This window comes from Heptranchias perlo, chromosome 8 (assembly GCF_035084215.1).
Source record: "Heptranchias perlo isolate sHepPer1 chromosome 8, sHepPer1.hap1, whole genome shotgun sequence".
NCBI classification, from domain to species: domain Eukaryota; kingdom Metazoa; phylum Chordata; class Chondrichthyes; order Hexanchiformes; family Hexanchidae; genus Heptranchias; species Heptranchias perlo.
This window is the reverse complement of record NC_090332.1, coordinates 58,369,196-58,395,721: the sequence shown is the minus strand read 5'-3', so window position 1 is coordinate 58,395,721 and position 26,526 is coordinate 58,369,196. Positions and strand designations below refer to the sequence as shown.

Genomic DNA, 26,526 nt, shown 5'->3' with positions numbered 1-26,526 from the left:
AAGCTAACCAAAAAGTATCAAGAGATAAGCTGCCCTCAAATAATGCCCTAGATGTTAACATCCTGTTTCCTATGATAGTGTGAATGCTACTTTTTTATACTGTGACCAGTACCCTGTTCACAATCGGGATTTCAAATAAAAACAGAAAATGCTGGAAATACTCAGCAAGTCAGGCAGCATCTGGGGAGAAAGAAACAGAGTTAACGTTTCAGGTCGATGACCTTTCGTCAGGACTGGAAGAAGTTAGAGATTTAACAGTTTTTAAGCAAGTCCAGAGCCAGGGGAAAGGGGGGAGGAGGGGAAGGGGAAGGGAGGAAAGAACAAAAGAGAAGGTCTGTGATAGGGTGGAGGGCAGGAGTGATTCAATGAAACTAGCTTCAAACTAGGGATTTTCAAACTTGCTTGACTCTCAGATTTACTTTGACAAGCGGACTAGAAGTGGACTCTGACTGACTTTGAGAGTTCTTTGCCAAGGCATTTCTATTAGGGCTGGGACCTGCAAAGGAATAGGGGGTTATTTGAAAGCTCAGCTGCACACAGAGTGACAATTAGTTTCACTCTTAAAAGGAAGTAGTAATACCACATAGACAGACGTGAGCAGATTATTAACTAAATAGCCTCATTTAGGCAGAAGATGAACACTGTTCATTCAGAAGGGAAAAAAACTCAAGCCCCTATTTTAACTCAGCACTGGAATCAGGCAGGTTAGGGCCCAAGGTGGGTGGCAAACCGTCCTAACCTCGGCAGCGTGAGATCGGGATGATTTTAACCCCTGGGCCTCATCTGCATGCCCCTGGTTAGCTTCCCACCTGAAACTGACAGGAAGTGGCAGCTGGCCAATGGGCAGGAGCGGAATGTCGGGTGCCAGAAGGCCACTGCCAGCGACCAAAGGAATGGTTTCGGGAAGGCTCCCATGATCGAGGAGGGGCGTGCCTGGGGCATGGGAGGCCTAAACTTTCCTTGTGGAGCTTGGAGGCTTTCCTGTTCTTCCTGGTCCCACAAGGAAAGTTATAAAAAATATTGAAAAATCTCTCTTGGCCTCAACTGGCTTCCCTGCTCAGGGCCATGGTTAACAAAGCAGTAAGGCCCTGATGATGTCACTGGAGGCCGATCTGCATGTCGACAAAGGACATGCAGATCGACCTGTTAATTTCTGCAAAATGGAAGGTGCAAATGGCAAATGCAACAACCCACTCAGTCTAGACAATGGGGGCTTAAAATCCTGCTTAACAACTTCACTTTTTTTGTCGTCCATGCAGAAACCCAGCACCATGCTTAAGGGGGCGAAATTCAACTTCAGCGGGGGTGCAAAATGGGCAGTAGCAGTTTGGCTTCCTGTTACACACCCCGCTCAATTTTCCTTTCCGGTAAAGTCAGGCAAGGTGTATAACGGGCAACCAATTCGCTACTGCCTCTTTCGCGCCCCGCCAAAGTTGAATTTTATCCCCTGAGTTTACAATCCAAGCTACTAAGAAGCCTACACAGTTAGAGATTGTATGCCCAATACAGAGTGCACACTCTCTCCATAGAGACAAACCTATTTACACAGGTCCTGCATTAGGGCTACGCAGATCAGTCTCCAGTGATGTCATCAGGGCCTTACTGCTATGTTAACAGATCCGCACAACTCAGATGTGGGATGGTAACAGCCAAGGCTCAGGGACTCCCAAGGGTTTGACCAGCTAAAACCATGCCACCCATCAGTGTAAACTATTCATAAGCTTCCCACTGCTCATCCAGCTAGGACCTGCTAGGGAAACCCTAGCTGGACAATGCAGGTTTAAGAACCTCCAAAATCCAGCTCGCCACACTATGGGAGGTTTATAGGCAGAACTCAAAGTGGAATGTTCACCATTAACCCTACCAACCTTTTGAAGGAGATGATATATGGACACAACAGAGTTCCTAGCACAACTTTACAACTTGCATTCACACCTTTGAGATGGTTAATCCTTATATTACTCTTAAATTGTACAATTTGGCATCTGATAGTTTACTAAAACCCAAAGTCTAACCACTGGCACAGTTTAAAGGTCACATTCACACTGCCATGGCCTTAATCTCTATCCTAAATCCTGCTGCATTGAGAAAAGAAGCATCAAAGCAATTCAACTTGATTTTACAGGTGGTCAATGACAGGTTAAATATAGATTATAGAATTAAGTATTCACCAATACCTTCATTTACATGAAAGGTTTGTTTTTTGTGGCTGATTGGTTCAGTTTGTTGACTGATTGCATAAATTAAATGACTACAATTCCAATTTTTTCTTTGAAATTGCTACTCCAAAACAAATTCTCTCATCACTACAGAAACACTATTGATGACTGTGGTACTACCAATGTGACAGTAGTGGTGGTGGGGAGGATTATACCCGCTCATGCTCTGGTGTTGACTGTGACAGTAGTGGTGGTGGGGAGGATTATACCCGCTCATGCTCTGGTGTTGACTGTGACAGTAGTGGTGGTGGGGAGGATTATACCCGCTCATGCTCTGGTGTTGACTGTGACAGTAGTGGTGGTGGGGAGGATTATACCCGCTTATGCTCTGGTGTTGACTGTGACAGTAGTGGTGGTGGGGAGGATTATACCTGCTTATGCTCTGGTGCTGACTGTGTTCTTTGCTCACTACAGTCTTTGCTTCCACCCCCCAAATGCTTCTTGAAACTCACCAAAACAGATTTCTGAAAAGTCAGATTTTGCCAAGTCATGCTATTTATGGTGGCTATTTGGAGCTGAATTACAGGTTAATTTGGGTTATGTTTGTTCTGATTGGTAGGTCATGAATGGGAAAAACCTTGCACAATAGCAAAGCCAGATTTAGTCAATAATCATAGTAATTACTAAATCATAAATCATAGGACACCTTTAACATCCACTTGAACCATTGAAACAGCAAGACCGGCCCTGGTTAAAGTCCCATCTGAAGCACAGCACATCTGATGCCCTCAGTACTGCACTGAAGCTTCAGCCTAGATTACATGCTCAAGCCGTTGAACCCAAAACCTTCTGAATCAGAGGCAAGCGAGCCTCAGAGCCAAACTGACAAATAGCTTAAATGGTAATTATGTCAACTTGCTTACAACAGAATAAGGGTGCGTTTACAAAGGTGTAGCATCAGTGCAAAGTCATTTCAACTTTTGCACCAACTTGTGTAGTGTCAATTGGGTGTTAAGGTCAGATCTAACTCTAAAGGAAAGGGAAACTCCAAGGATCTCACTCTGAATCACAGTCATCTGACATCTGCCCAACTCCAACAAAGCAAAAGCAGACCATTGATTGGGTTAGTATTTTTCGTGGACTCCTGATTCATTTACACTATAACTGCAGCTCCTGGGCAAAGCAAAACCATTTACAGCGATTCTACAGTAGTAGTGTTAATGAGCTCTTAGGAATCCTATGCTTCGTGTGTAAAACTGATCAAAGATTTTGGGATAGGACATCAATGAAGGGATATAAAATGTTAATAAAAAGTTTGATATATATAAATGAACCAAACAGAAGCTTGAATTTCTTGTTTTAGGTCACCCAAGTCAGTAAACGTGGTAACCAAGTCCTCTATGTATATTTGTTTGAAGTGGTACTTTATGTAGCTTTTACCTGCAGGAATAGCTCAAGATAGCTTAGTGGGAAACAAACAGTAAGACATCAATGTATAGAAAGGAGTAATGCGCTGCAATTGTAAGTTTAATCAATCTTTTTACAATCAACTAAATGTAGTCATAGAAGTACCGCACTCTATGGGTATTAAAGTAATCTAGTGGGATACGAAATATTGACTCCAAGCAATGAAACATATAGGGGGTTAAATTGGTTAACCCACAAAAACAGGCGATGGGATCACGATGCGCAATTAAACCGCGCCCAGTGGTTGCGATGCAGGCAGCACGTAACATTCGTGCTGCCTGATGATTTAAATGATTGCTGCGTGCAGCCACCACTACCTGCGCTGTTGATTGACTGCACGCATCAACAGAGGGCCCCAATATCAGGAGTGGCTAGCACTATTTAAAGGCAGCCTGCACCTCTTAAGGTGGAGGTACACTGTGGCTGCAGGAAGAGCTGGACATTGTTTGGCAACTAACTCTGTGCTGCAGGATTGTGAGGAATAGCCGTGCCTGCGAGAGAGTGTGCAACAAGGTTCTCGGACGGTGCACTTGAGGCGTTGGTGGAAGAGGTCGACAGACGGAGGGGCATCCTTTTTCCTCAGGGGGGCAAGAGGCCCTCCAGATATTTGCTGAAGAGACAGTAGGAGGAAGTCATGCAAGAGATAAATGCCAGGAGCGTTGCATCACGCACATGGATGCAGTGCAGGAAGAAGTTCAATGATTTGACATGAGTGGTCAAGGTGAGTGTGTTCAACTGTCACGTGACATCTCCTACCAACTGCACCACTAGTCTCATCCACTGCTCCCTTCACTACACCCCCATCACCCACCAACCAACAAACTCTTTCCATCAGTATGCAACTCTTCAAATCAGATGCTTCATCTCGCTCTCACACTACCACACTTGCAAACTGCACACCCACAACTCACAGGTCACACACACTGGCAGCTATGCAACCATGATAATCACATCACCCAAACATCTGACTCACTTCCCTCGTTCTTGCAGGAGAAGGTGGTGCACAGCACTAGGCAGCAAGAAAGAATGGACAGAGGACAGACATGCCTACACGTCCTCACCCCCATGGAGGAGACATGGTGCTGTCTATCATTAGACGGGCCGTCGCTGCGGCCATGGCCACTGGCAGTTCTGGAGGTATCGATGATGAGGGTCTCTGCATACTGAATCCTTCCTCTCGCTTCCAACTTCTCCCTCATCCCACATCTTTTCTGATTCCCGTGCTGCAGATGGTGTGAGCACGCACGTCTTACTTTCTCCCCTCCCCTCACCACAACTCAACCCGTCTCTCTTTGTCATTTCAGATAACCCAGAACTGCAACCGGCACAGACAAAGGAGGCAGAGGACGATGACAGTGATGATGCAGACACACTGTCATTCGATCTTACACCTGCTGCCACCAGCTCAGGTACTGACACTGCACGTCCTTTAGAGGCTAGGTTAGAGGAGAGATCTGCACGTGGCGAGACACCAAGCACAAGTGCGCAGTAGCCGGGATGGGGGGAATGTACACCGCAGATACCAGCTCACCAAAGGGCAAGGTCACACAGTAGTTCTGCTGCAGAGGAGTCAGGTGAGGACTTCGATGGGCCAGGCTACAGTAGACGGCTGATGGGCGTACACAACTAAATTCTTGGTGGACTGGAAAGCCTGCCAGAAAGCCTGCGCACAATGTCAAGGGACATGGAGGAGTCCAGCTCCAACTTAGCACAGGGCTTTGTGCAGAGCTTGGAGCCCATCCTTTCCAACATGGAACGGGTGGTCACCTCCATCAGCGCACCTGTGGAACCGACCATGATGCAGTGTCTGATGACTGATATCACAGCATCCATTGCAGCACAAACAGCTGCCATTTAAGGTCTGACTGCTGCATTTGGAGCTCAGACTGTTGCCTTGGAAGCTCAGACTGCTGCTACTGTGGGTCTGGGGACCACTCTGGAACGGGGCTTCCAGGACATCACAGCACTCCAGCAATCTGTTTTCCAGCTGATTACCAGGATTGCTGAGGTGCCGCCCTGGGAGAGTGGCAGTGGTGCCATGGAAGAAGAACCTGCTGTCCTCTTTCAAGGATGACACCATTCCTGCTCTTCTTTGTTCTTGAGGATGCCCCAGGACCCCTGCAGACTTTTCGATCCACAGTTGGCCCAGTACAAACCCTTCTGCCAGGTTTCTGCAGGCATGCCTGCTTTGGAGCATGCAAGGACCACGGGGAAAGAGCGGGGGAATGGGACTAACTGGATTGCTCTTACAAAAAGCCAGCACAGGCTCGATGGGCCGAATGACCTCCTTCTGTGCTGTAACCGTTCTATGATTGTATGATTCTATGAATACTCCCATAAAGAGAAAAGTGAGACAGGATGTCTGGAATGTTCCCTCCCACCTCGTTAAAATGCCAATGTTGGATCTCCAAAGACTGCAGGCACAGGTTCAGTGACAGTCAATTTGGGAAACCCCAGTACATTCTTGTGGAGCATAGTGGGGGCGGAGAGCTGACATAACTAATCTCCTCCCCCTTTTCCTCATTACTGTGCCTGGGAAATCAAAGGTCCTCAAAGAAATCAAAGAGGAAAATCCACCCTAACATCTTGAAATAGTTTTAAGAAAGTCTGCTATGCTCCACATAATAGTAAGCAGTACTAGGGCTGAGATTTTCAGTTGCAAGTCAGGCAGCTTCACCTGGGTTCCTCTGGGGAGTGCAGCCAAAGCCAAGACCAGAGCACCATGGGTGGATCAGCTGTACAGGGGGGGGGGAGGAGAAAGGTCAAGAGAGCAATTGTGATAGGGGATTCTATAGTTAGGGAAGCAGACAGCGGGTTCTGCAGCCGCAAACGTGATTCCAGGATGGTATGTTGTTGCCTCCCTGGTGCCAGGGTCATGGATGTCACTGAGCGGCTGCAGGACATTCCGAAGGGGAAGGGTGAACAGCCAGAGGTCGTGGTACATATCGGTACCAACGATATAGGTAAAAAGAGGGATGAGGTCCTGCAAGCAGAATAGAAGGAGTTAGGAAATAAGTTAAAAAGCAGGACCTCAAGGGTAGTGATCTCAGGATTACTCCCAGTGCCACGTGCTAGTGAGTATAGGAATAGGAGAATAGATCAGATGACTGCGTGGCTGGAGGGTTGGTGCAGGAGGGAGGGATTTAGATTCCTGAGGAATTGGGAACGATTCTGGAGCAGGTGGGACCTGTACAAGCCGGACGGGTTGCACCTCAACAGATCCGGGGCTAATATCCTCGCGGGGGGGGTTGCTACTGCTGTTGGGGAGGGTTTAAACTAGAGTGGCAGGGGGATGGGAACCTGAACGGGGAGTCAGAAGAGAGTAAAGTTGAAAGTAGCAAGAGAAGGGAGGACCCAGGGGAAATTTATAATACAAATAGTTGTTCAAGAACAAGTGAAAGGGAAAAGCGTAGAGTAGCAGAAAGAGAGTGCACTTTAGGCACTACAGATCAAGTGAAAACTAGAAGGCGTAAGGCGATTAACCCAGCATCAAAGCTGAAGGTCAGGCTAAGATGTGTGGCCCAACTAAGAGTTCTATATACAAATGCACAGAGTATAAGGAATAAATTAAATGAACTACAGGCACAAATTCAAATTGGAGGGTATGACATGATAGCTATTACTGAGACATGGCTGCAGGATGGTGAGGATTGGGAACTAAATATACCAGGTTATAAGATCTACAGGAGAGATAGGGAAAATGGAAGAGGGGGAGGAGTAGCCTTAGTGATTAGAGATGAAATCACTTCAATGATAAAGGAGGATATAACGAGAGGTAAGCAGTAAACAGAGACCTTATGGGTTGAATTGAGAAATAGGAAAGGATCTAAGACTATAGTGGGAGTTGTGTATAGGACCCCTGGCAGCAGCTTTGAAGTGCTAGATTGTATAAATGCAGAGATTAGACAAGTGTGTAACAAAGGCATAGTGGTCTTAGTGGGAGACTTTAACCTTCACATAGATTGGGAAAAGCAGACTAGCAACTGTCAGAAAGGTAGTGAATTCTTGACTGTGTCCGGGATAGTTTCCTACAGCAGTCTGTCCTAGAGGCAACAATGGGGCAAGCCATACTAGATTTAGTAATGAGTAATGAACCAGATTTAGTTAACTGCATAACTGTGCGTGAACATCTATCTAATAGCGATCATAACATGATCGAGTTCGAGGTAGTGTTTGAAAGGGAAAAAAGTGAATCAGCTGCTAAGATTCTAGGCTTGGGTAACACCGACTTCAATGGGATGAGTCAGAGACTGTCCACAGTAAACTGGGCAAATCTGTTAATGGGTAAAATGACTGATGATCAGTGGGAAATGTATAAAGAAACATTTAACATGATACAGAATCGGTTTATACCCCTGGGGGGAAGAACTCCACTTGCCAAAAAAACAGCCATGGACAACTAAAGAGGTAAGGGACAGTATAAGACATAAGGAAAGGGCATACAAAAAGGCAAGAAATGGCACAGATCCTGGCGAATGGGAAAGCTACAAAGATCAACAAAGGGTCACAAAACAGATAGTAAGGGCTACAAAAAAAGAGTATGAAAAGAAACTTGCAAGGGATATCAAAACCAATATGAAGAACTTTTATAGTTCTATTAGGAAAAAGAGGGTGGTCAGGAGCAGTGTTGGCCCCTTAAAAACTGAAAGTGGGGATATTTTCATTGACAATGGGGAAATGGCGGACATGTTGAATAATTACTTTGTGTCAGTATTTACAGCAGAAAAAGAGGATAGCATGCCGGAAATCCCAAGAAAACTAATATTGAATCGGGGACAGGGACTCAATAAAATTAACATAAGTAAAACAACAGTAATGAAGAAAATAATAGCACTAAAGAGTAACAAATCCCCAGGACCAGATGGTTTCCATCCCTGGGTTTTAAAGGAAGTAGGTGAGCACATTGCAGATGCCCTAACTGTAATCTTTCAAAGTTCTCGAGATTCAGGATCTATCCCTCTAGATTGGAAAATTACACATGTCACTCCGCTTTTTAAGAAAGGAGAGAGAGGGAAAACAGGGAATTATAGACCAGTTAGCCTAACATCTGTTGTGGGGAAAATGCTGGAGTCTATAATTAAGGATAGGGTGACTGAACATCTCGAAAATTTTCAGTTAATGCATTTGTGAAAGGTAGGTCATGCCTGACAAACCTGATTGAATTTTTTGAAGAGGTGACTAAAGTAGTGGACAGGGGAATGTCAATGGATGTTATTTATATGGACTTCCAGAAGGCATTTGATAAAGTCCCACATAAGAGACTATTAGCTAAGATAGAAGCCCATGGAATCGAGGGAAAAGTACAGACTTGGTTAGGAAGTTGGCTGAGCGAAAGGCGACAGAGAGTCGGGATAATGGGTAGGTACTCACATTGGCAGGATGTGACTAGTGGAGTCCCGCAGGGATCTGTCTTGGGGCCTCAATTATTCACAATATTTATTAACGACTTAGATGAAAGCATAGAAAGTCTCATATCTAAGTTTGCCGATGACACAAAGATTGGTGGCATTGTAAGCAGTGTAGATGAAAACATAAAATTACAAAGCGATATTGATAGATTAGGTGAATGGGCAAAACTGTGGCAAATGGAATTCAATGTAGGCAAATGTGAGGTCATCCACTTTGGACCAAAAAAGGGTACTTTCTAAATAGTAAAAAGTTAAAAACAGTGGATGTTCAAAGGGACTTAGGGGTTCAGGTACATAGATCATTGAAGTGTCATGAACAGGTGCAGAAAATAATCAAGAAGGCTAATGGAATACTGGCCTTTATATCTAGAGGACTGGAGTACAAGGGGGCAGAAGTTATGCTGCAGCTATACAAAACCCTGGTTAGACCGCACCTTAGACTGTGAGCAGTTCTGGGCACCGCACCTTCGGAAGGACATATTGGCCTTGGAGGGAGTGCAGCCTAGATTTACTAGAATGATACCTGGATTTCAAGGGTTAAGTTACGAGGAGAGATTACACAAATTGGGGTTGTATTCTCTAGAGTTTCGAAGGTTAAGGGGTGATCTGATCGCAGTTTATAAGATATTAAGGGGAACAGATAGGGTGGATAGAGAGAAACTATTTCCGCTGGTTGGGGATTTTAGGAGTAGGGGGCACAGTCTAAAAATTAGAGCCAGACTTTCAGAAGTGAGATTAGAAAACATTTCTACACACAAAGGGTGGTAGAAGTTTGGAACTCTCTTCCGCAAACGGCAATTGATGCTAGCTCAATTGCTAATTTTAAATCTGAGATAGATAACTTTTTGGCAACCAAAGGTATTAAGGGATATGGGCCAAAGGCAGGTATATGGAGTTAGATCACAGATCGGCCATGATCTTATCAAATGACAGAACGAGCTCGAGGGGCTGAATGGCCCACTCCTGTTCCTATGTGCCTATGTACCTTGCACCAAAGCCGTGATTAGTTTTTCAACCTCCTAGACAAGGAACGCAGATGAATTGTTTGGTGATAAAAAAATGAATTTGCATTTGTATAGCAACTTACACATCCTCAGGATGTCTCAAAGCGCTTCACAGCCAATGAAGTGTAGTCACTGTTGTAATGTAAGGAATACACAGCAGCCAATTTGTGCATAGCAAGTTCCCACAAATAGCAATGAGATAAATGGCCGGATAATCTTTTTTTCCTGATGTTGGTTGAGGGATAAATGCTGGCCAGAGCATTGGGAGAACTCCCCTGTTCTTCTTCAGATAGTGTCATGGGATCATTTACATCCACCTGAGAGGGCAGACGGGGTCTCAGTTTTAACATCTCCTCTGAAGGACGGCGTGTCCAATAGTACATCTCTCCCTCAGTACAGTATTAAAATGGAAGCTGATTATACACTCAAATCCTGGAGTAGGTCTTGAACCCACAACCTTCTGACTCATGCGAGAGTGCTACCACTGAGGCCTTCTGGTGCCTTTGTTTCCAAGTGGAGAGATCCAGTCAGTAATAACAACACTGTGCAGTGAATGTCTATCTCCGCTCAGCAACCACAGTTGGAGGGGAGTCCTATGAATGGCCTGGATAGTGACTAAGACTGGTTTTGGTGATGAGGGGAGGCTAGCCTAGCTACCACATGGAGGAATGGAGGATCTTTAGAATGTACTACACTCTTCAAGTTTCTTTCTGACCCAGCATACAAGCCTCAGATGGGATATGGATTGCTGACTTGACCATCTATTTCCCTTCTCAAATTTGGGGCTTAAGATGAATCCCCCTCCCTTCCTCATTGAAAAAAATCAGTCGTGTTTTTCTTAATGAAAGCCGACCATTTCAAAGATAACACTATATTTCCACTTGCCCTTTGCTGTTGCTGCCCAAATGATGTAAGTGATACTGTACTTACAACCAGTGGCTCATTGTAAAACGTATGTCTGCTCATGCTTCCTCTCCAACACCTGGACCCTGCATGCATATGCAATGCTATCTTGCAGCTACTTTTGACTGCATCAGAAAGGCTCTACAATAGGTACAAGATCAGGATCTCCAAAGTGTTAGATCCCAATCTCCTGCTAAACATGGAAGATATTTTTGGTCTGAAGGACAAGTCAGTGTTACAATTCATGATACTTCAGAAACAGACCTCATCCTCAAGAGAACACGCCCTACTGCACAGGAGTGGCATTTCTATTTGCTGCACCAACCAGCCTATGTGGCTTACTTGAGCTTTGTGTTGCGGGTTCAAACACACTAGCAACTGGGATCGAGGCTCCTGAAACTCACTGCACTTAGGTGCCTTAGAGAGCAGGAAAAGGAGACTTTCATCCCAGCAGTCAGTCTGGATTCAAATCCAGGTGTCCAATTGGGGACTCTCAGAAAGTCAAGGAACTGTAAGCCTGTGAGTTTCCATCTGTTAATTTGAAAGGACAGAAACTCAAGGACCCTGGGTCCATGATTTCCCAATGAGGATTCTCTGAGAGCCCCTGGTCAGGGAACCAGCCCTGGTGTTCCAGCTAATTGAAATGGCAATTCCCTAATCATGCCTCATTAAACAGTAAGAACCTGTATAGCAATTCAAAGTAGGATACACAACAAATTGTACAGATTATCCCTGGATATTACTGCAAAATCTTTAATGCATGATTGGTTGAGAAAGTAGAAACCTTAGCATTACTGTTATATTCTTTTCATTTAAATGAAAAAATAATTTAGAACCTTATATTAAAGTCTATGGATTATTTATAAATAATCTATTAAATCCCTTTCTTCATATTATCAAACAACATCTCCACTTGGAGTTGTAGCCTACCTCATCTCCTTGTATTGCAAACAGTTCATTAGAGTGTCCATTGCACACTTATCATGTTTGGGAGTTCACTCTACATAAAAACAACTGTCAGCATAGCCTCGAGCCATCACTGTAATTATATAGCCACTTTACATATAAATCCACAAAGGGAAAATTTGAAGAGAAAAAAATCCCCTCTGCAGTTTGGAAGCACGCCCACTTGCAGAGCTGACATATGTGCAGAGTGGGAGTGGAGACAGGAAGGTGTTGTAGTGGGGGAAATGCACTGGGTGAAAGCAGGTGCAGTAAACAGCCAGAGATACTTGCGCTGAGTGAATTTATCCCGCCTGGTACAGTAGTTGACATCATATAGGCAGGAGCCGAATACAGTGCACGCCTAATTTCCCTAAATTATAGATGTGCGATAAATATCAAACAATAGCTGGCTGGCAGGAAATGTATGGCATTAACTCACTGCAGCAGCTCTGACATCATCAAACTGTGGGAGCGAATTCTGAGTAGTTTATTCTGCAGCTGCCATCATTATACCTGACCACAAGTAAAATGTCATGTTTAAATATCAAAGTAAAACTTGGGTGGGGAGGCAATTGTAACCCTATCTGCCTGGTGGAAACTGGACGGGTGGGCAGTTAAAATCGCCCAGGTTACATTCACACTGTGGAATCTCTGGGAGCTGACCTGCCTCAATTTTCACCTGCTCACCCCAGCAGGCGGCCGCATGGGCACCTGCCCGAAACTGGCGAGGTCCTTTTTAACATATAAATGTCGACTCCTGATGACGTCGCAAGGACCTGACTACAATTTTTACTAGTTGACCTGAATGGGAAGCGGTAGTGAATCTTGTACCAGACCAACCCAGCGAGGAAATTAAGTTTGAACTTTTTCTTAGTTTCCTTGTGGGGTCACAAGGAGCAGGAATACTCAGGACCCCACAAGGAAAGCTTAGGCCTGTCCCTCCACCATCTCACAACCTCCCCCTCGATCACGGGAGCCCTGCAGGATGGCCCAGCAGCCAATCCTGCCACTTACCTGGTCTCGACAGGCAGTCTCACACGAATTTCCGTCGACTGTCCGCCCAAAGTGGGTGAGATGTTGGCTGGCAGGATTTAAAATACCTCAAGCCTCTTTTTTGCTGCACTGGGTAAGTTTTGTACTGGCACCAAAACTCACTTGCCGAAAAGAGGGCCCAGAGTTAAAATAAGTCCATGGGCCTTAATGTTTAAATGCTGACACTGGGTGGGGGGAGAGGGGGTTAAGTATTCCCAAGATCTCTGCACTGACGATGCCTCATCCACAGCAGGTGGCTCATCGGAAAATTGCAGGTGCATTTCTGTGGTTTTCTATTTGTCCCTGGCATGCAAGGTCTCGGTTGAGGGATATATCTGTCTCTCTCAGCTGGACAATTTTGTCACATTTCAGCTTGAAGTAACCACTATTATTACCATGGTAAAGCTAATCTAACCTGAGTGACTTTGTCAACCTTGTAGAACTAAAGTTCACACTCAAAAGACAATTCAACTTAAAAATGTTTTTAAAAGTTTAATTCTGCTTGCCTCATCATTCTCTCTTCACTCGCACTTCACATTCTCTTATTTGTTCTATTTTTGTCCTATTTTTGAACCCAGCTTTTACTTTGACTAATCTAACCTATCCAATCCAACCTTCTTTCCTTAAAAAATTGAAAGTTTAAGCTGTTTTGCACTTCTCGCTCCCATTGGCCATACTGGTGAATGATTTTAGAATTTCTTACCACCATCTTTTCATAGGCCTGAAATTGAAAAGTTAAACCTAATTTCCAGACAAATGTTATTGCTGCATTCTGTTGTGATTATCTGCAACAGGTGGGTTGGCATATGGCTAGGTTAGGACAGGTGCAATTGGCACAATTGACTAGCCTGAGGTAGACTGAACAGCATCAGTTCCATTTCTGTCTTCCAAACTACGCTTGATGCCTTGCAGCATCGTGCCCAGCTACGGGGGGAGGCTCCGAGTGCTCAGGGTAGATCAGTGTTTTTGCCTCACCCTCTATACAGTAATATATTCCCCACATTTGGTGACAGAGAAACAAAAAAGTCAACAGACTAAAAATGAAAATTCTAAATAGAATAATGCATGTCAGTATGACATTTGATTTAAATATAACATGAGCTAAATATAACTCCTGAGTCATTAGCCCAGCCCACTTATGGAAATATGTCTCATAAGTTATTCTGGTATGCACTCTATCCATGGTCTATATCCCAAGTAGTCTAGGTAGCCATGCAGATACTTCCTGTTGGAAGGCCATAAAATTGTTTAATTGCTAGAATTGGGACTACTCTCCATAGTCACTTAGTCCTTAGATTAAAGACACCCCTCCTTCTCCCTCCCCCCATCACCCAAGTAGACAAATTAAAGCTAACACTTCCAGCTTCATAAGATGAGTGCAGATGAGGAAGATCATTAAGACTACCTTAGCTCACCCTTTCACAAAGATCCAACAGTCCCTCCGTTACACATCCAATTGTTTCAGGGCTTTGGCCTCCTCTACGCTAACCCAGACGTCTGTTCTGTGTGTTGATCACTTTTTGTGTGAAGAACAATTTCTGGATATTGGTCCTACGTTTACCTTTTGCTACTTTGAAACTTTCTCTCCCCTTGTTCTACTGTCATGGTTTAGTTTAAAGTAGTTTCTGGATCCATACCATTTATGTCCTGTTACCACTCCAGAAGACTGCCTCTCGTTTGCCTTCTTTAAAGCCCAGGACCACCCCCAGTGCTACCAAAGCCCAGGACCACCCCCCACCTAGGGCTGATAAAGCCCAGGACCACCCCCAGTGCTACTAAAGCCCAGGACCACCCCCAGTGTTACTAAAGCCCAGGACCACCCCCCACCCAGGGCTACTAAAGCCCAAGACCACCCCCCCTACCCAGGGCTAATAAAGCCCAGGACCACCCCCCACCTAGGGCTAATAAAGCCCAGGACCACCCCCAGTGCTACTAAAGCCCAGGACCACCCCCAGTGTTACTAAAGCCCAGGACCACCCCCCATCCAGGGCTACTAAAGCCCAAGACCACCCCCCCTACCCAGGGCTAATAAAGCCCAGGACCACTCCCCACCCAGTGCTACTAAAGCCCAGGACCACCCCCAGTGCTACTAAAGCCCATGACCACCCCCCACCCAGGGCTAATAAAGCCCAGGACCACCCCCCACCCAGGGCTAATAAAGCCCAGGACCACCCCCCACCTAGGGCTAATAAAGCCCAGGACCACCCCCAGTGCTACTAAAGCCCAGGACCACCCCCAGTGTTACTAAAGCCCAGGACCACCCCCCACCCAGGGCTACTAAAGCCCAAGACCACCCCCCCTACCCAGGGCTAATAAAGCCCAAGACCACTCCCCACCCAGTGCTACTAAAGCCCAGGACCACCCCCAGTGCTACTAAAGCCCATGACCACCCCCCACCCAGGGCTAATAAAGCCCAGGACCACCCCCCACCCAGGGCTAATAAAGCCCAGGACCACCCCCCACCTAGGGCTAATAAAGCCCAGGACCATCCCCAGTGCTACTAAAGCCCAGGATCACTCCCCAACCCAGTGCGACTAAAGTCCAGGACCACCCCCCATCCAGTGCAACTAAAGCCTAGGACCACCCCCAGTGCTACTAAAGCCCAGGACCACCCCCCACCCAGGGCTACTAAAGCCCAAGACCACCCCCCCTACCCAGGGCTAATAAAGCCCAGGACCACTCCCCACCCAGTGCTACTAAAGCCCAGGACCACCCCCAGTGCTACTAAAGCCCATGACCACCCCCCACCCAGGGCTAATAAAGCCCAGGACCACCCCCAGTGTTACTAAAGACCAGGACCACCCCAGTGTTACTAAAGACCAGGACCATCCCCAGTGCTACTAAAGCCCAGGAACACCCCCCACCCAGGGCTACTAAAGCCCAGGACCACCCCCAGTGCTACTAAAGCCCAGGACCACCCCCAGTGTTACTAAAGCCCAGGACTACTCCCAGTGCTACTAAAGACCAGGACCACCCCCAGTGTTACTAAAGACCAGGACCACTCCCACCCAGGGCTAATAAAGCCCAGGGCCACCCCCACCCAGGGCAAATAAAGCCCAGGGCCACCCCCTGTGCTACTAAAGCCCAGGACCACCCCCAGTGCTACTAAAGCCCAGGACCACCCCCCCACCCAGGGCTAATAAAGCCCAGGGCCACCCCCCCACCCAGGGCTACTAAAGCCCAGGACCACCCCCAGTGCTACTAAAGCCCAGGACCACCCCCAGCCAGGGCTACTAAAGCCCAGGACCATCCCCAGTGCTACTAAAGCCCAGGACCACCCCCACCCAGTGCTACTAAAGCCCAGGACCACCCCCACCCAGGGCTACTAAAGCCCAGGACCACCCCAGTGCTACTAAAGCCCAGGACCACCCCCACCCGGTGCTACTAAAGCCCAGGTACACCCCCACCCAGTGCTACTAAAGCCCAGGACCACCCCCACCCAGTGCTAATAAAGCCCAGGACCACTCCCACCCAGGGCTACTAAAGCCCAGGACCACCCCCACCCAGGGCTACTAAAGCCCAGGACCACCCCCAGTGCGACTAAAGCCCAGGACCACCCCCAGCCAGGGCTACTAAAGCCCAGGACCATCCCCAGTGCTACTAAAGCCCAGGACCACCCCCACCCAGTGCTACTAAAGCCCAGGACCACCCCCACCCAGGGCTACTAAAGCCCAGGACCACCCCCAGTGCTACTAAAGCCCAGGACCACCCCCACCCGGTGCTACTAAAGCCCAGGTCCACCCCCACCCAGTGCTACTAAAGCCCAGGTCCACCCCCAGTGCTACTAAAGCCCAGGACCACCCCCACCCAGTGCTAATAAAGCCCAGGACCACTCCCACCCAGGGCTACTAAAGCCCAGGTCCACCCCCACCCAGGGCTACTAAAGCCCAGGACCACCCCCACCCAGGGCTACTAAAGCCCAGGACCACCCCCAGTGCTACTAAAACCCAGGACCACCTCCCCACCCAGTGCGAATAAAGCCCAGGATCACTCCCCCACCCAGTGCGACTAAAGTCCAGGACCACCCCCCATCCAGGGCTACTAAAGCCCAGGACCATCCCCAGTGCAACTAAAGCCTAGGACCACCCCCAGTGCTACTAAAGCCCAGGACCACCCCCCACCCAGGTCTACTAAAGCCCAGGACCATCCCCAGTGCTACTAAAGCCCAGGATCACTCCCCAACCCAGTGCGACTAAAGTCCAGGACCACCCCCCATCCAGTGCAACTAAAGCCTAGGACCACCCCCAGTGCTACTAAAGCCCAGGACCACCCCCCACCCAGGGCTACTAAAGCCCAGGACCACCCCCAGTGCGACTAAAGCCCAGGACCAACCCCAGTGCTACTAAAGCCCAGGACCACCCCCACCCAGGGCTACTGAAGCCCAGGACCACCTCCCCACCCAGTGCGACTATAGCCCAGGACCACCCCCCCCCAGGGCTAATAAAGCCCAGGACCCCCCCAGGGCTACTAAAGCCCAGGACCACCCCCACCCAGGGCTACTAAAGCCCAGGACCACCCCCCACCCAGAGCTACTAAAGCCCAGGACCACCCCCCACCCAGTGCTACTAAAGCACAGGACCACCCCCCACCCAGGGCTACTGAAGCCCAGGACCACTCCCCACCCAGTGCGACTAAAGCCCAGGACCACCCCCCATCCAGTGCGACTAAAGCCCAGGACCACCCCCAGTGCTACTAAAGTCCAGGACCATCCCCTAGTGCTACTAAGGCCCTGATCCATCCTCAGGGCTACTAATCTCTCCTCTCTCACTCCTACCTGCTTACCTAGCTGAGTTAGACCCTAAGCTGTCCCACCTCTGTTGAGATAGTAATGGAAAGAGAGTATCCCTCCTACTGCATTGTACAAAGGGCTGGGCCTGGAAATGTCATTTGTGTGTAAGGAAGAACCCCCCCATCCCAACCAATGGACAAGGCCTGGAGCCTCAGTTGCACACAGCTCTCTGGTCTGGTTCTCACCCAACATGATTGTAAATATGGAATATTTCATTATGTAGTGGGTGGACTATTTGCATAAGGAAGGACGGAAAAGGAGAAAGATTGATTATGGGAGGAGCAAAAGCAGGAAGAGGAGGAGGTGATAAAGGTGCATTTGACACCTCCTCCCCTCATAACCTGACAGTTTCTCCAGAAATATAAAAGGCTTAATGTTGAAAGCGACAGGCTGACTTTGCATCGGACATTCTCAGGCAATCCCATCCTGAAGGATTTCCATTTTTTTCCCAGACAGAATTAATGATAATAGGGCTCAGGACATTTTACCATTACAAAAAAATGGCCATATTACTAAAAATATACATATATTTCAGTTTTAATAAATGTCCTCTTGCAAAAAAATTCAGTGGTGAGCTGGTTAACACAATGAGAGGGTGACCTCATTGTTACGTACCTTGAGGAGGGTCTTGAGATACTGAGTGCTCTGCTGATGATCAGGGAAGGAGCTGAACGACGCCTCTGGCTCACAGTCTTCAGCTGCTGCAGGTAAAGAACAAAAGAGCATTCAAATACTGTGTACTAAACACTATCCTTTTTGTAACAATAATTCAGGAACAAGAGGAAATGGAGGATAGAAAGTTGGTTGGTGGGAAAGAAGCAAAGGTTTAGGGTTAATGAATGTTGCTCAGATTGCAGAAGGGTTAGAAGTGATATACTCCATGAATCGGTGCTGGGTCCATTTTTGTTCTTGATATATAGTTGTTTGGAACTTAGACATAGGAAGAACTATTTCAAAATTTTGCTGATGACACAAAAGTGCAATTTAATGCAAAGAAGAGTGAGGTGGTGCATTTTGGGAGGCAAAAAATGGGTGTATACAGTGAATGGAAAGATGCTGAAGGGTGTGGAGGAACAGGGAGACCCAAGAGTTCAAATACATCCCAGATCCTGCAAATATAGGTAAAGAAAACCCTAACAAAGGCCAATATCATTTTGGGGTTTATAAGTAGGGGCATAACACACAAGAACAAGGAAGATGAGGAGAATTTTTTTCTCTCAGAGGGTCGTGAGTTTGTGAAACTCCCTTCCCCAGAGAGCAGGGTCATTGAATATTTTTAAGGCTGAGTTAGATAGATTCCTGATTAACAAGGGAGTCAAAGGTTATAGTAGGTAGACAGGAAAGTAGGGTTGAGGTCACAATCGGATCAGTCATGATCTTATCAAATGACAGAGCAGGCTCGAGGGGCCGAATGGCCGACTCCTGCTCTTAATTCGTATGTTCGTAAGTAATGATAAATTTGTCCAAGGCAGTGGTTAGATCACAGAGTACTGGGTGCAGTTTTAGGTGCCCCATTCAGAAAGGATAGTAAAGCCATAGACAATGTCCAGTATAGATCTACCAGGGGTGGAAAACTATAGTTATGGGGAGGGATTTGAGACATTGGAAATATTTCCATTGCAGCATAAAGGTTAAGAGGAGATTTAAGAGGTTTTTCAAATTATGAAGGGTTTTGATAGAATGAATAAGGAAAGATTATTTCCTCTGGCTGGATAGTCAGTGATGAGGAGTTATCAATTTAAAATTGTCATCTGGCCTTCATATTATAAAAAGGATATGGAGGCATTGGAGAGGGTGCAAAAAAGATTCACGAGGATGATACCAGAACTGAGACGATATATGTATCAGGAAAGGTGGAACAGGCTGGGAATCTTTTCTCTAGAAAAGAAAAGGCTGAGATCTGATAGAGGTCTTTAAGATAATGATAGAGTTTGATAGGGCAGCCATAGAGACTTATGGAGGAGTCCAAAACTAGAGGTCATAAATATAAAATAGTCGCTAATAAATCCAATAGGGAATTCAGGAGAAACTTCTTTACCCAAAGAGTGGTAAGAATGTGGAACTCGCTACCACAAGGAGTAATTGCGACAAATAGCAAAGATGCATTTAAGGGGAAGCTAGATAAACACATGAGGGAGAAAGGAATAGAAGGGAATCCTGATAAGGTTAGATGAAGTAGGGAGGGAGGAGGCTCATGTGGAGCATAAATGCCAGTAAAGACCAGTTGGGCCGAATGGCCTGTTTCTGTGCTGTAGTTTCGATGTAACTCGATGAATTACGAGAGAGGTTAGGAGAAACTACTTTATTCAGAGAGTTTTTAGAGCATGGAATGCTTTGCCACAGGGAAGAGTTGCATCTTTTAATGGAAAATAGCATAAATATTTGAAGCAAAGGAAGATACAGGGCTTTGGGAGAAAGTGGAGCACTGCGATTAGTTTTTATTTGCTCTTTCAAATTGCTGGCACAGATATGATGGGCTGAATGGCCTCCTTCTACGCAGTAAATGTTTATGGCACTTACGTCATTGAATAACCATAAAACATTGAATCATAGAATCATAGATCACAGAATCACTAGATTCTGGAAAGGTCCCAGCGGATTGGAAAACCGCAAACGTAACACCCCTATTCAAGAAGGGAGTCGTGAGATAGAAAGCAGGTAACTATAGACCAGTTAGCCTAACATCTGTCATTGCTAGAATCCATTATTAAGGAAGTAGTAGCAGGACATCTGGAGACTCATAATACAGTCAAGGAGAGTCAACGAAGGGGAAATCATGTCTGACAAATTTATTAGAGTTCTTTGAGGAAGTAACAGGCAGGGTGGATAAAGGGGAACCAATGGATGCCTCAACTATTTACAATATATATCAATGACTTGGATGAAGGAACAGAGTGTCTTGTGGCCAAATTTGCTGATGATACAAAGATAGGTGGAAAAGCAAGTTGCGATGAGGACACAAAGTGTCTGCAAAGGGATATTGACAGGTTAAGCAAATGGGCAAAAATTTGGCAGTTGGAATATAATGTGGGAAAATGTGAAGTCATCCACTTTGGGAGGAAAAATAAAAAACAAGATATTATTTGAATGGAGAAATACTACAAAATGCTGCGGTACAGAGGGATCTGGGTGTCCTCGCACACGAAACACAAAAAGTCAACATACAGGTGCAGCAGGTAATCCAGAAGGCAAACGGAACATTGGCCTTTATTTCTAGGGGGATGGAGTATAAAAGCAGGGAAGTCATGCTACAACTGTACAGGGTGCTGGTGAGACCACATCTGGAGTATTGCATACAGTTCTGGTGCCCTTATTTAAGGTAGTTCAGAGAAGGTTCACTAGGTTGATTCTGTGTATGGAAGGGTTGTCTTATGAGGAAAGATTGAACAGGTTGGGTCTATACTCATTGGAGCTTAGAAGAATGAGAGGAGATCGTATTGAAACATACAAGATTCTGAGGGGACTCGATAGGGTGGATGCTGAGAGGATGTTACTCCTCATGGGGGAATCTAAAACTAGGGGGCATCGTCTCAGAATAAGGGGTCGCCCGTTTAAGATGGAAATGAGGAGGAATTTCTTCTCCCAGAGGGTTGTGAATCTTTGGAATTCTTTACCCCAAAGAGCTGTGGAGGCTGAGTCATTGAATACATTCAAGGCTGAGTTAGACAAATTTTTGATCAGCAAGGGAGTCAAAGGATATGGGGAAAGGGCGGGAAAGTGGAGTTGAGGTAAAAATCAGATCAGCCATGATCTCACTGAATGGCGGAGCAGGCTCGAGGGGCCGAATGGCCTAGTCCTGTTCCTATCTCTTATGGTCTTATAGTCTTATGGTCATAGAATCATAGAAAGGTTACAGCACGGAAGGAAGACATTTGACCCATTGAGTCCACGCCAGCTCTATATACAAGAGCAATCCAGCTAGTCCCACTCCCCCGCCCTATCCACGTAGCCCTGCAAATTATTTCCTTTCAAGTACTATTCCAGTTACCTTTTGAAGGCCATGATTGAATCTGCCTCCACCACCCCCTCGGGCAGTGCATTCCAGATCCTAACCACTCGCTGTGTAAAAAGATTTTCGTCATGTCACGTTTGGTTCTTTTGCCAATCACCTTAAACCTATGTCCTCTGGTTCTTGACCCTTCCGCCAATGGGAACAGTTTCTCTCTATCTACTCTGTCTAGACCCTTCATAATTTTGAAAACCTCTGTCAAATCTCCTCGCAACCGTCTCTGTTACAAAGAGAACAACCCCAGCTTCTCCCTGGAATCATTCTAGTAAATCTCTTCTGCACCCTCTCTAAGGCCTTCACATCTTTCCTAAAGTGCGGTGCCCAGAACTGGACACAATACTCCAGTTGTGGCCGAACCAATGTTTTATAAAGGTTCATCGTGACTTTCATACTTTTGTACTCTATGGGCTCAATTTTGAAATGGTGGCAGGTTGGCAGTGGGGGAGGGGGGGTGGTGAAGGTGCGCGGAGCAAACCAGAATAAAAAAAAACTTACTATTTCTGATGCAATCGTATCATAATTGATGGTGATTAAAGTTCTCGCCGGGTTTCGTGCTCGGCAGCCAGCCTGATTGACAGGTTGGCTGCCGACAGGAGCTGCATCGCGAGGTGGGGAGGCGAGAAAGAGAGAGAGAGAGAGAGAGCCAGATGTCAACCGGCGCTGGAACGAAAGATCGGTGGGGGGAGGGGGGGGGGGAGAGGGGAAGATCGGGGGGGGGGGAGTGGGGAAGATCGGGGGGGGGTGGGGAAGATCGGGGGGGAGAGGGGAACATCGGGGGGGGGGAGAGGGGAAGATCGGGGGGGAGAGGGGAAGATCGGGGGGGGGAGAGGGGAAGATCGGGGGGGGGGCGAGGGGAAGATCGGGGGGGGGGGGGAGAGGGGAAGATCGGGGGGGGGGAGAGGGGAAGATCGGGGGGGGAGAGGGGAAGATCGGGGGGGGGAGAGGGGAAGATCGGGGGGGGAGAGGGGAAGATCGGGGGGGGAGAGGGGAAGATCGGGGGGGAGAGGGGAAGATCGGGGGGAGAGTGGGGAAGATCGGGGGGAGAGTGGGGAAGATCGGGGGGGGGAGAGGGGAAGATCGGGGGGGGAGAGGGGAAGATCGGGGGGGGAGAGGGGAAGATCGGGGGGGAGAGGGGAAGATCGGGGGGGAGAGGGGAAGATCGGGGGGGGGAGGGGAAGATCGGGGGGGGGAGAGGGGAAGATCGGGGGGGGGAGAGGGGAAGATCGGGGGGGGAGAGGGAAGATCGGGGGGGGGAGAGGGGAAGATCGGGGGGGGGAGAGGGGAAGATCGGGGGGGGGAGAGGGGAAGATCGGGGGGAGAGGGGAAGATCGGGGGAGAGTGGGGAAGATCGGGGGGTGAGGGGAAGATCGGGGGGAGAGTGGGGAAGATCGGGGGAGAGTGGGGAAGATCGGGGGGAGAGGGGAAGATCGGGGGGAGAGGGGAAGATCGGGGGAGAGGGGAAGATCGGGGGGAGAGGGGAAGATCGGGGGGAGAGGGAAGATCGGGGGGAGAGGGGAAGATCGGGGGGAGAGGGGAAGATCGGGGGGAGAGGGGAAGATCGGGGGGAGAGGGGAAGATCGGGGGGAGAGGGGAAGATCGGGGGGAGAGGGGAAGATCGGGGGGAGAGGGGGGGGGAGAGGGGAAGATCGGGGGGAGAGGGGAAGATCGGGGGGAGAGGGGAAGATCGGGGGAGAGGGGAAGATCGGGGGGAGAGGGGAAGATCGGGGGGAGAGTGGGGAAGATCGGGGGGAGAGTGGGGAAGATCAGGGGAGAGGGGAAGATCGGGGGAGAGGGGAAGATCGGGGAGAGGGGAAGATCGGGGGGAGAGGGGAAGATCGGGGGAGAGGGGAAGATCGGGGGAGAGGGGAAGATCGGGGGGAGAGGGGAAGATCGGGGGGAGAGGGGAAGATCGGGGGGAGAGGGGAAGATCGGGGGGAGAGGGAAGATCGGGGGGAGAGGGGAAGATCGGGGGGATGAGGGAAGATCGGGGGGGAGAGGGGAAGATCGAGGGGGAGAGGGGAAGATCAGGGGGAGAGTGGGGAAGATCGGGGGGGGAGAGGGGAAGATCGGGAGGGGAGAGGGGAAGATCGGGGCGGGAGAGGGAAGATCGGGGGGGGAGAGGGGAAGATGGGGGGGAGAGGGGAAGATCGGGGAGGAGAGTGGAAGATCGGGAGGGGAGAGGGGAAGATCGGGGCGGGAGAGGGGAAGATCGGGGGGAGAGGGAAGATCGGGGCGGGAGAGGGGAAGATCGGGGGGGGAGAGGGGAAGATCGGGGGAGAGGGGAAGATTGGGGGGAGAGGGGAGATTGGGGGGAGAGGGGAAGATCGGGAGGGGAGAGGGGAAGATCGGGGCGGGAGAGGGGAAGATCGGGGGGGGAGAGGGGAAGATCGGGGGGAGAGGGGAAGATTGGGGGGAGAGGGGAAGATCGGGTGGAGAGGGGAAGATCGGGGTGGAGAGGGGAAGATCGGGGGGGGAGAGGGGAAGATCGAGGGGGGAGAGGGGAAGATCGGGGGGGGGAGAGGGAAGATCGGGGAGGAGAGGGGAAGATCGGGGGGAGAGGGGAAGATCGGGGGGAGAGGGGAAGATCGGGGGGGAGAGGGAAGATTGGGGGGGAGAGGGGAAGATCGGGGGGGGGAGAGGGGAAGATCGGGGGGGAGAGGGGAAGATCGGGGGGGAGAGGGGAAGATCGGGGGGGAGAGGGGAGATCGGGGAGGAGAGTGGAAGATCGGAGGGGCACCGAGAGGGGAAGATTGGGGGGAGAGGGGAAGAACGGGGGGAGAGTGGAAGATTGGTGGGAAGAGGGGAAGATCGGGGGGGGGGGGGGCACGGAGAGGTGTGGATCAGGGGGGAGAGGGGAAGATCGGGGGAGAGGGGAAGATCGGGGGGAGAGAGGGGAAGATCGGTGGGGAGAGGGGAAGATCGGTGGGAGAGGGGAAGATCGGTGGGGAGAGGGGAAGATCGGTGGGGAGAGGGGAAGATCGGTGGGGAGAGGGGAAGATCGGGGAGGGAGAGGTGAAGATCGGGGGGGGGAGAGGGGAAGATCGGGGGGGGAGAGGGGAAGATCGGGGGGGGAGAGGGAAGATCGGGGGGGAGAGGGGAAGATCGGGGGGGGAGAGGGGAAGATCGGGGGGGGAGAGGGGAAGATCGGGGGGGGGAGAGGGGAAGATCGGGGGGGGAGAGGGAAGATCGGGGGGGGAGAGGGAAGATCGGGTGGGGGAGAGGGAAGATTCGGGGGGGAGAGGGGAAGATCGGGGGGGGAGAGGGGAAGATCGGGGGGGAGAGGGGAAGATCGGGGGGGGAGAGGGGAAGATCGGGGGGGGAGAGGGGAAGATCTGGGGGGGAGAGGGGAAGATCTGGGGTGAGAGGTGAAGATCGGGGAGGAGAGGTGAAGATCGGGGGGGGAGAGGGGAAGATCGGTGGGGAGAGGGGAAGATCGGGGGGGGAGGGGGAAGATCGGTGGGGAGAGGGGAAGATCGGTGGGGAGAGGGAAGATCGGTGGGGAGAGGGGAAGATCGGGGGGGGAGAGGGGAAGATCGGGGGGGAGAGGGAAGATCGGGGGGGGAGAGGGGAAGATCGGGGGGGAGAGGGGAAGATCTGGGGGGGGAGAGGGAAGATCTGGGGGGGGAGAGGGGAAGATCTGGGGGTGAGAGGTGAAGATCGGGAGGGAGAGGTGAAGATCGGGGGGGGAGGGGAAGATCGGGGGGAGAGGGGAAGATCGGGGGAGAGGGGAAGATCGGGGGGGGAGAGGGAAGATCGGGGGGAGAGGGGAAGATCGGGGGGAGAGGGGAAGATCGGGGGGGAGGGGAAGATCGGGGGGAGAGGGAAGATCGGGGGGAGAGGGAAGATCGGGGGGGGAGAGGGGAAGATCGGGGGGAGAGGGGAAGATCGGGGGGGAGAGGGGAAGATCGGGGGGGGAGGAGGGAAGATCGGGGGGGGAGAGGGGAAGATCGGGGGGGGAGAGGGGAAGATCGGGGGGGGGGAGAGGGAAGATCGGGGGGGGGGAGAGGGGAAGATCGGGGGGGGGGAGGGGAAGATCGGGGGGGGGAGAGGGGAAGATCGGGGGGGGGAGAGGGGAAGATCGGGGGGGGAGAGGGGAAGATCGGGGGGGGGAGAGGGGAAGATCGGGGGGGGGGAGAGGGGAAGATCGGGGGGGGGAGAGGGAAGATCGGGGGGGGGGAGAGGGGAAGATCGGGGGGAGAGGGGAAGATCGGGGGGAGAGTGGGAAGATCGGGGGAGAGTGGGGAAGATCGGGGGGAGAGTGGGGAAGATCTGGGGGGGAGAGGGGAAGATCGGGGGGGAGAGGGGAAGATCGGGGGAGAGTGGGGAAGATCGGGGGGTGAGGGGAAGATCGGGGGGAGAGGGGAAGATCGGGGGGAGAGTGGGGAAGATCGGGGGGAGAGGGGAAGATCGGGGGGGGAGTGGGGAAGATCGGGGGGAGAGTGGGGAAGATCGGGGGAGAGTGGGAAGATCGGGGGAGAGTGGGGAAGATCGGGGGAGAGTGGGGAAGATCGGGGGGAGAGGGGAAGATCGGGGGGAGAGGGGAAGATCGGGGGGAGAGGGGAAGATCGGGGGGAGAGGGGAAGATCGGGGGAGAGGGGAAGATCGGGGGGAGAGGGGAAGATCGGGGGAGAGGGGAAGATCGGGGGAGAGGGGAAGATCGGGGGGAGAGGGGAAGATCGGGGGGAGAGGGGAAGATCGGGGGGAGAGGGAAGATCGGGGGGAGAGGGAAGATCGGGGGGAGAGGGGGGGGAGAGGGGAAGATCGGGGGAGAGGGAAGATCGGGGGGAGAGGGGAAGATCGGGGGGAGAGG

General features: G+C 50.0%; 1 protein-coding gene across 3 annotated transcripts in view; it reads right to left on the bottom strand.

The window, feature by feature from the left end:
* The window catches only part of tagapb (T cell activation RhoGTPase activating protein b), a 165,075-nt gene that overhangs the window by 61,491 nt on the left and 77,058 nt on the right, over positions 1-26,526 (bottom strand). For all 3 annotated transcript variants that reach the window (XM_067989144.1, XM_067989145.1, XM_067989146.1), the window contains exon 2: positions 18,323-18,408. In XM_067989144.1, coding sequence (XP_067845245.1) covers positions 18,323-18,408 — 86 coding nt within the window. The remainder of the gene's footprint in view (positions 1-18,322; positions 18,409-26,526) is intronic.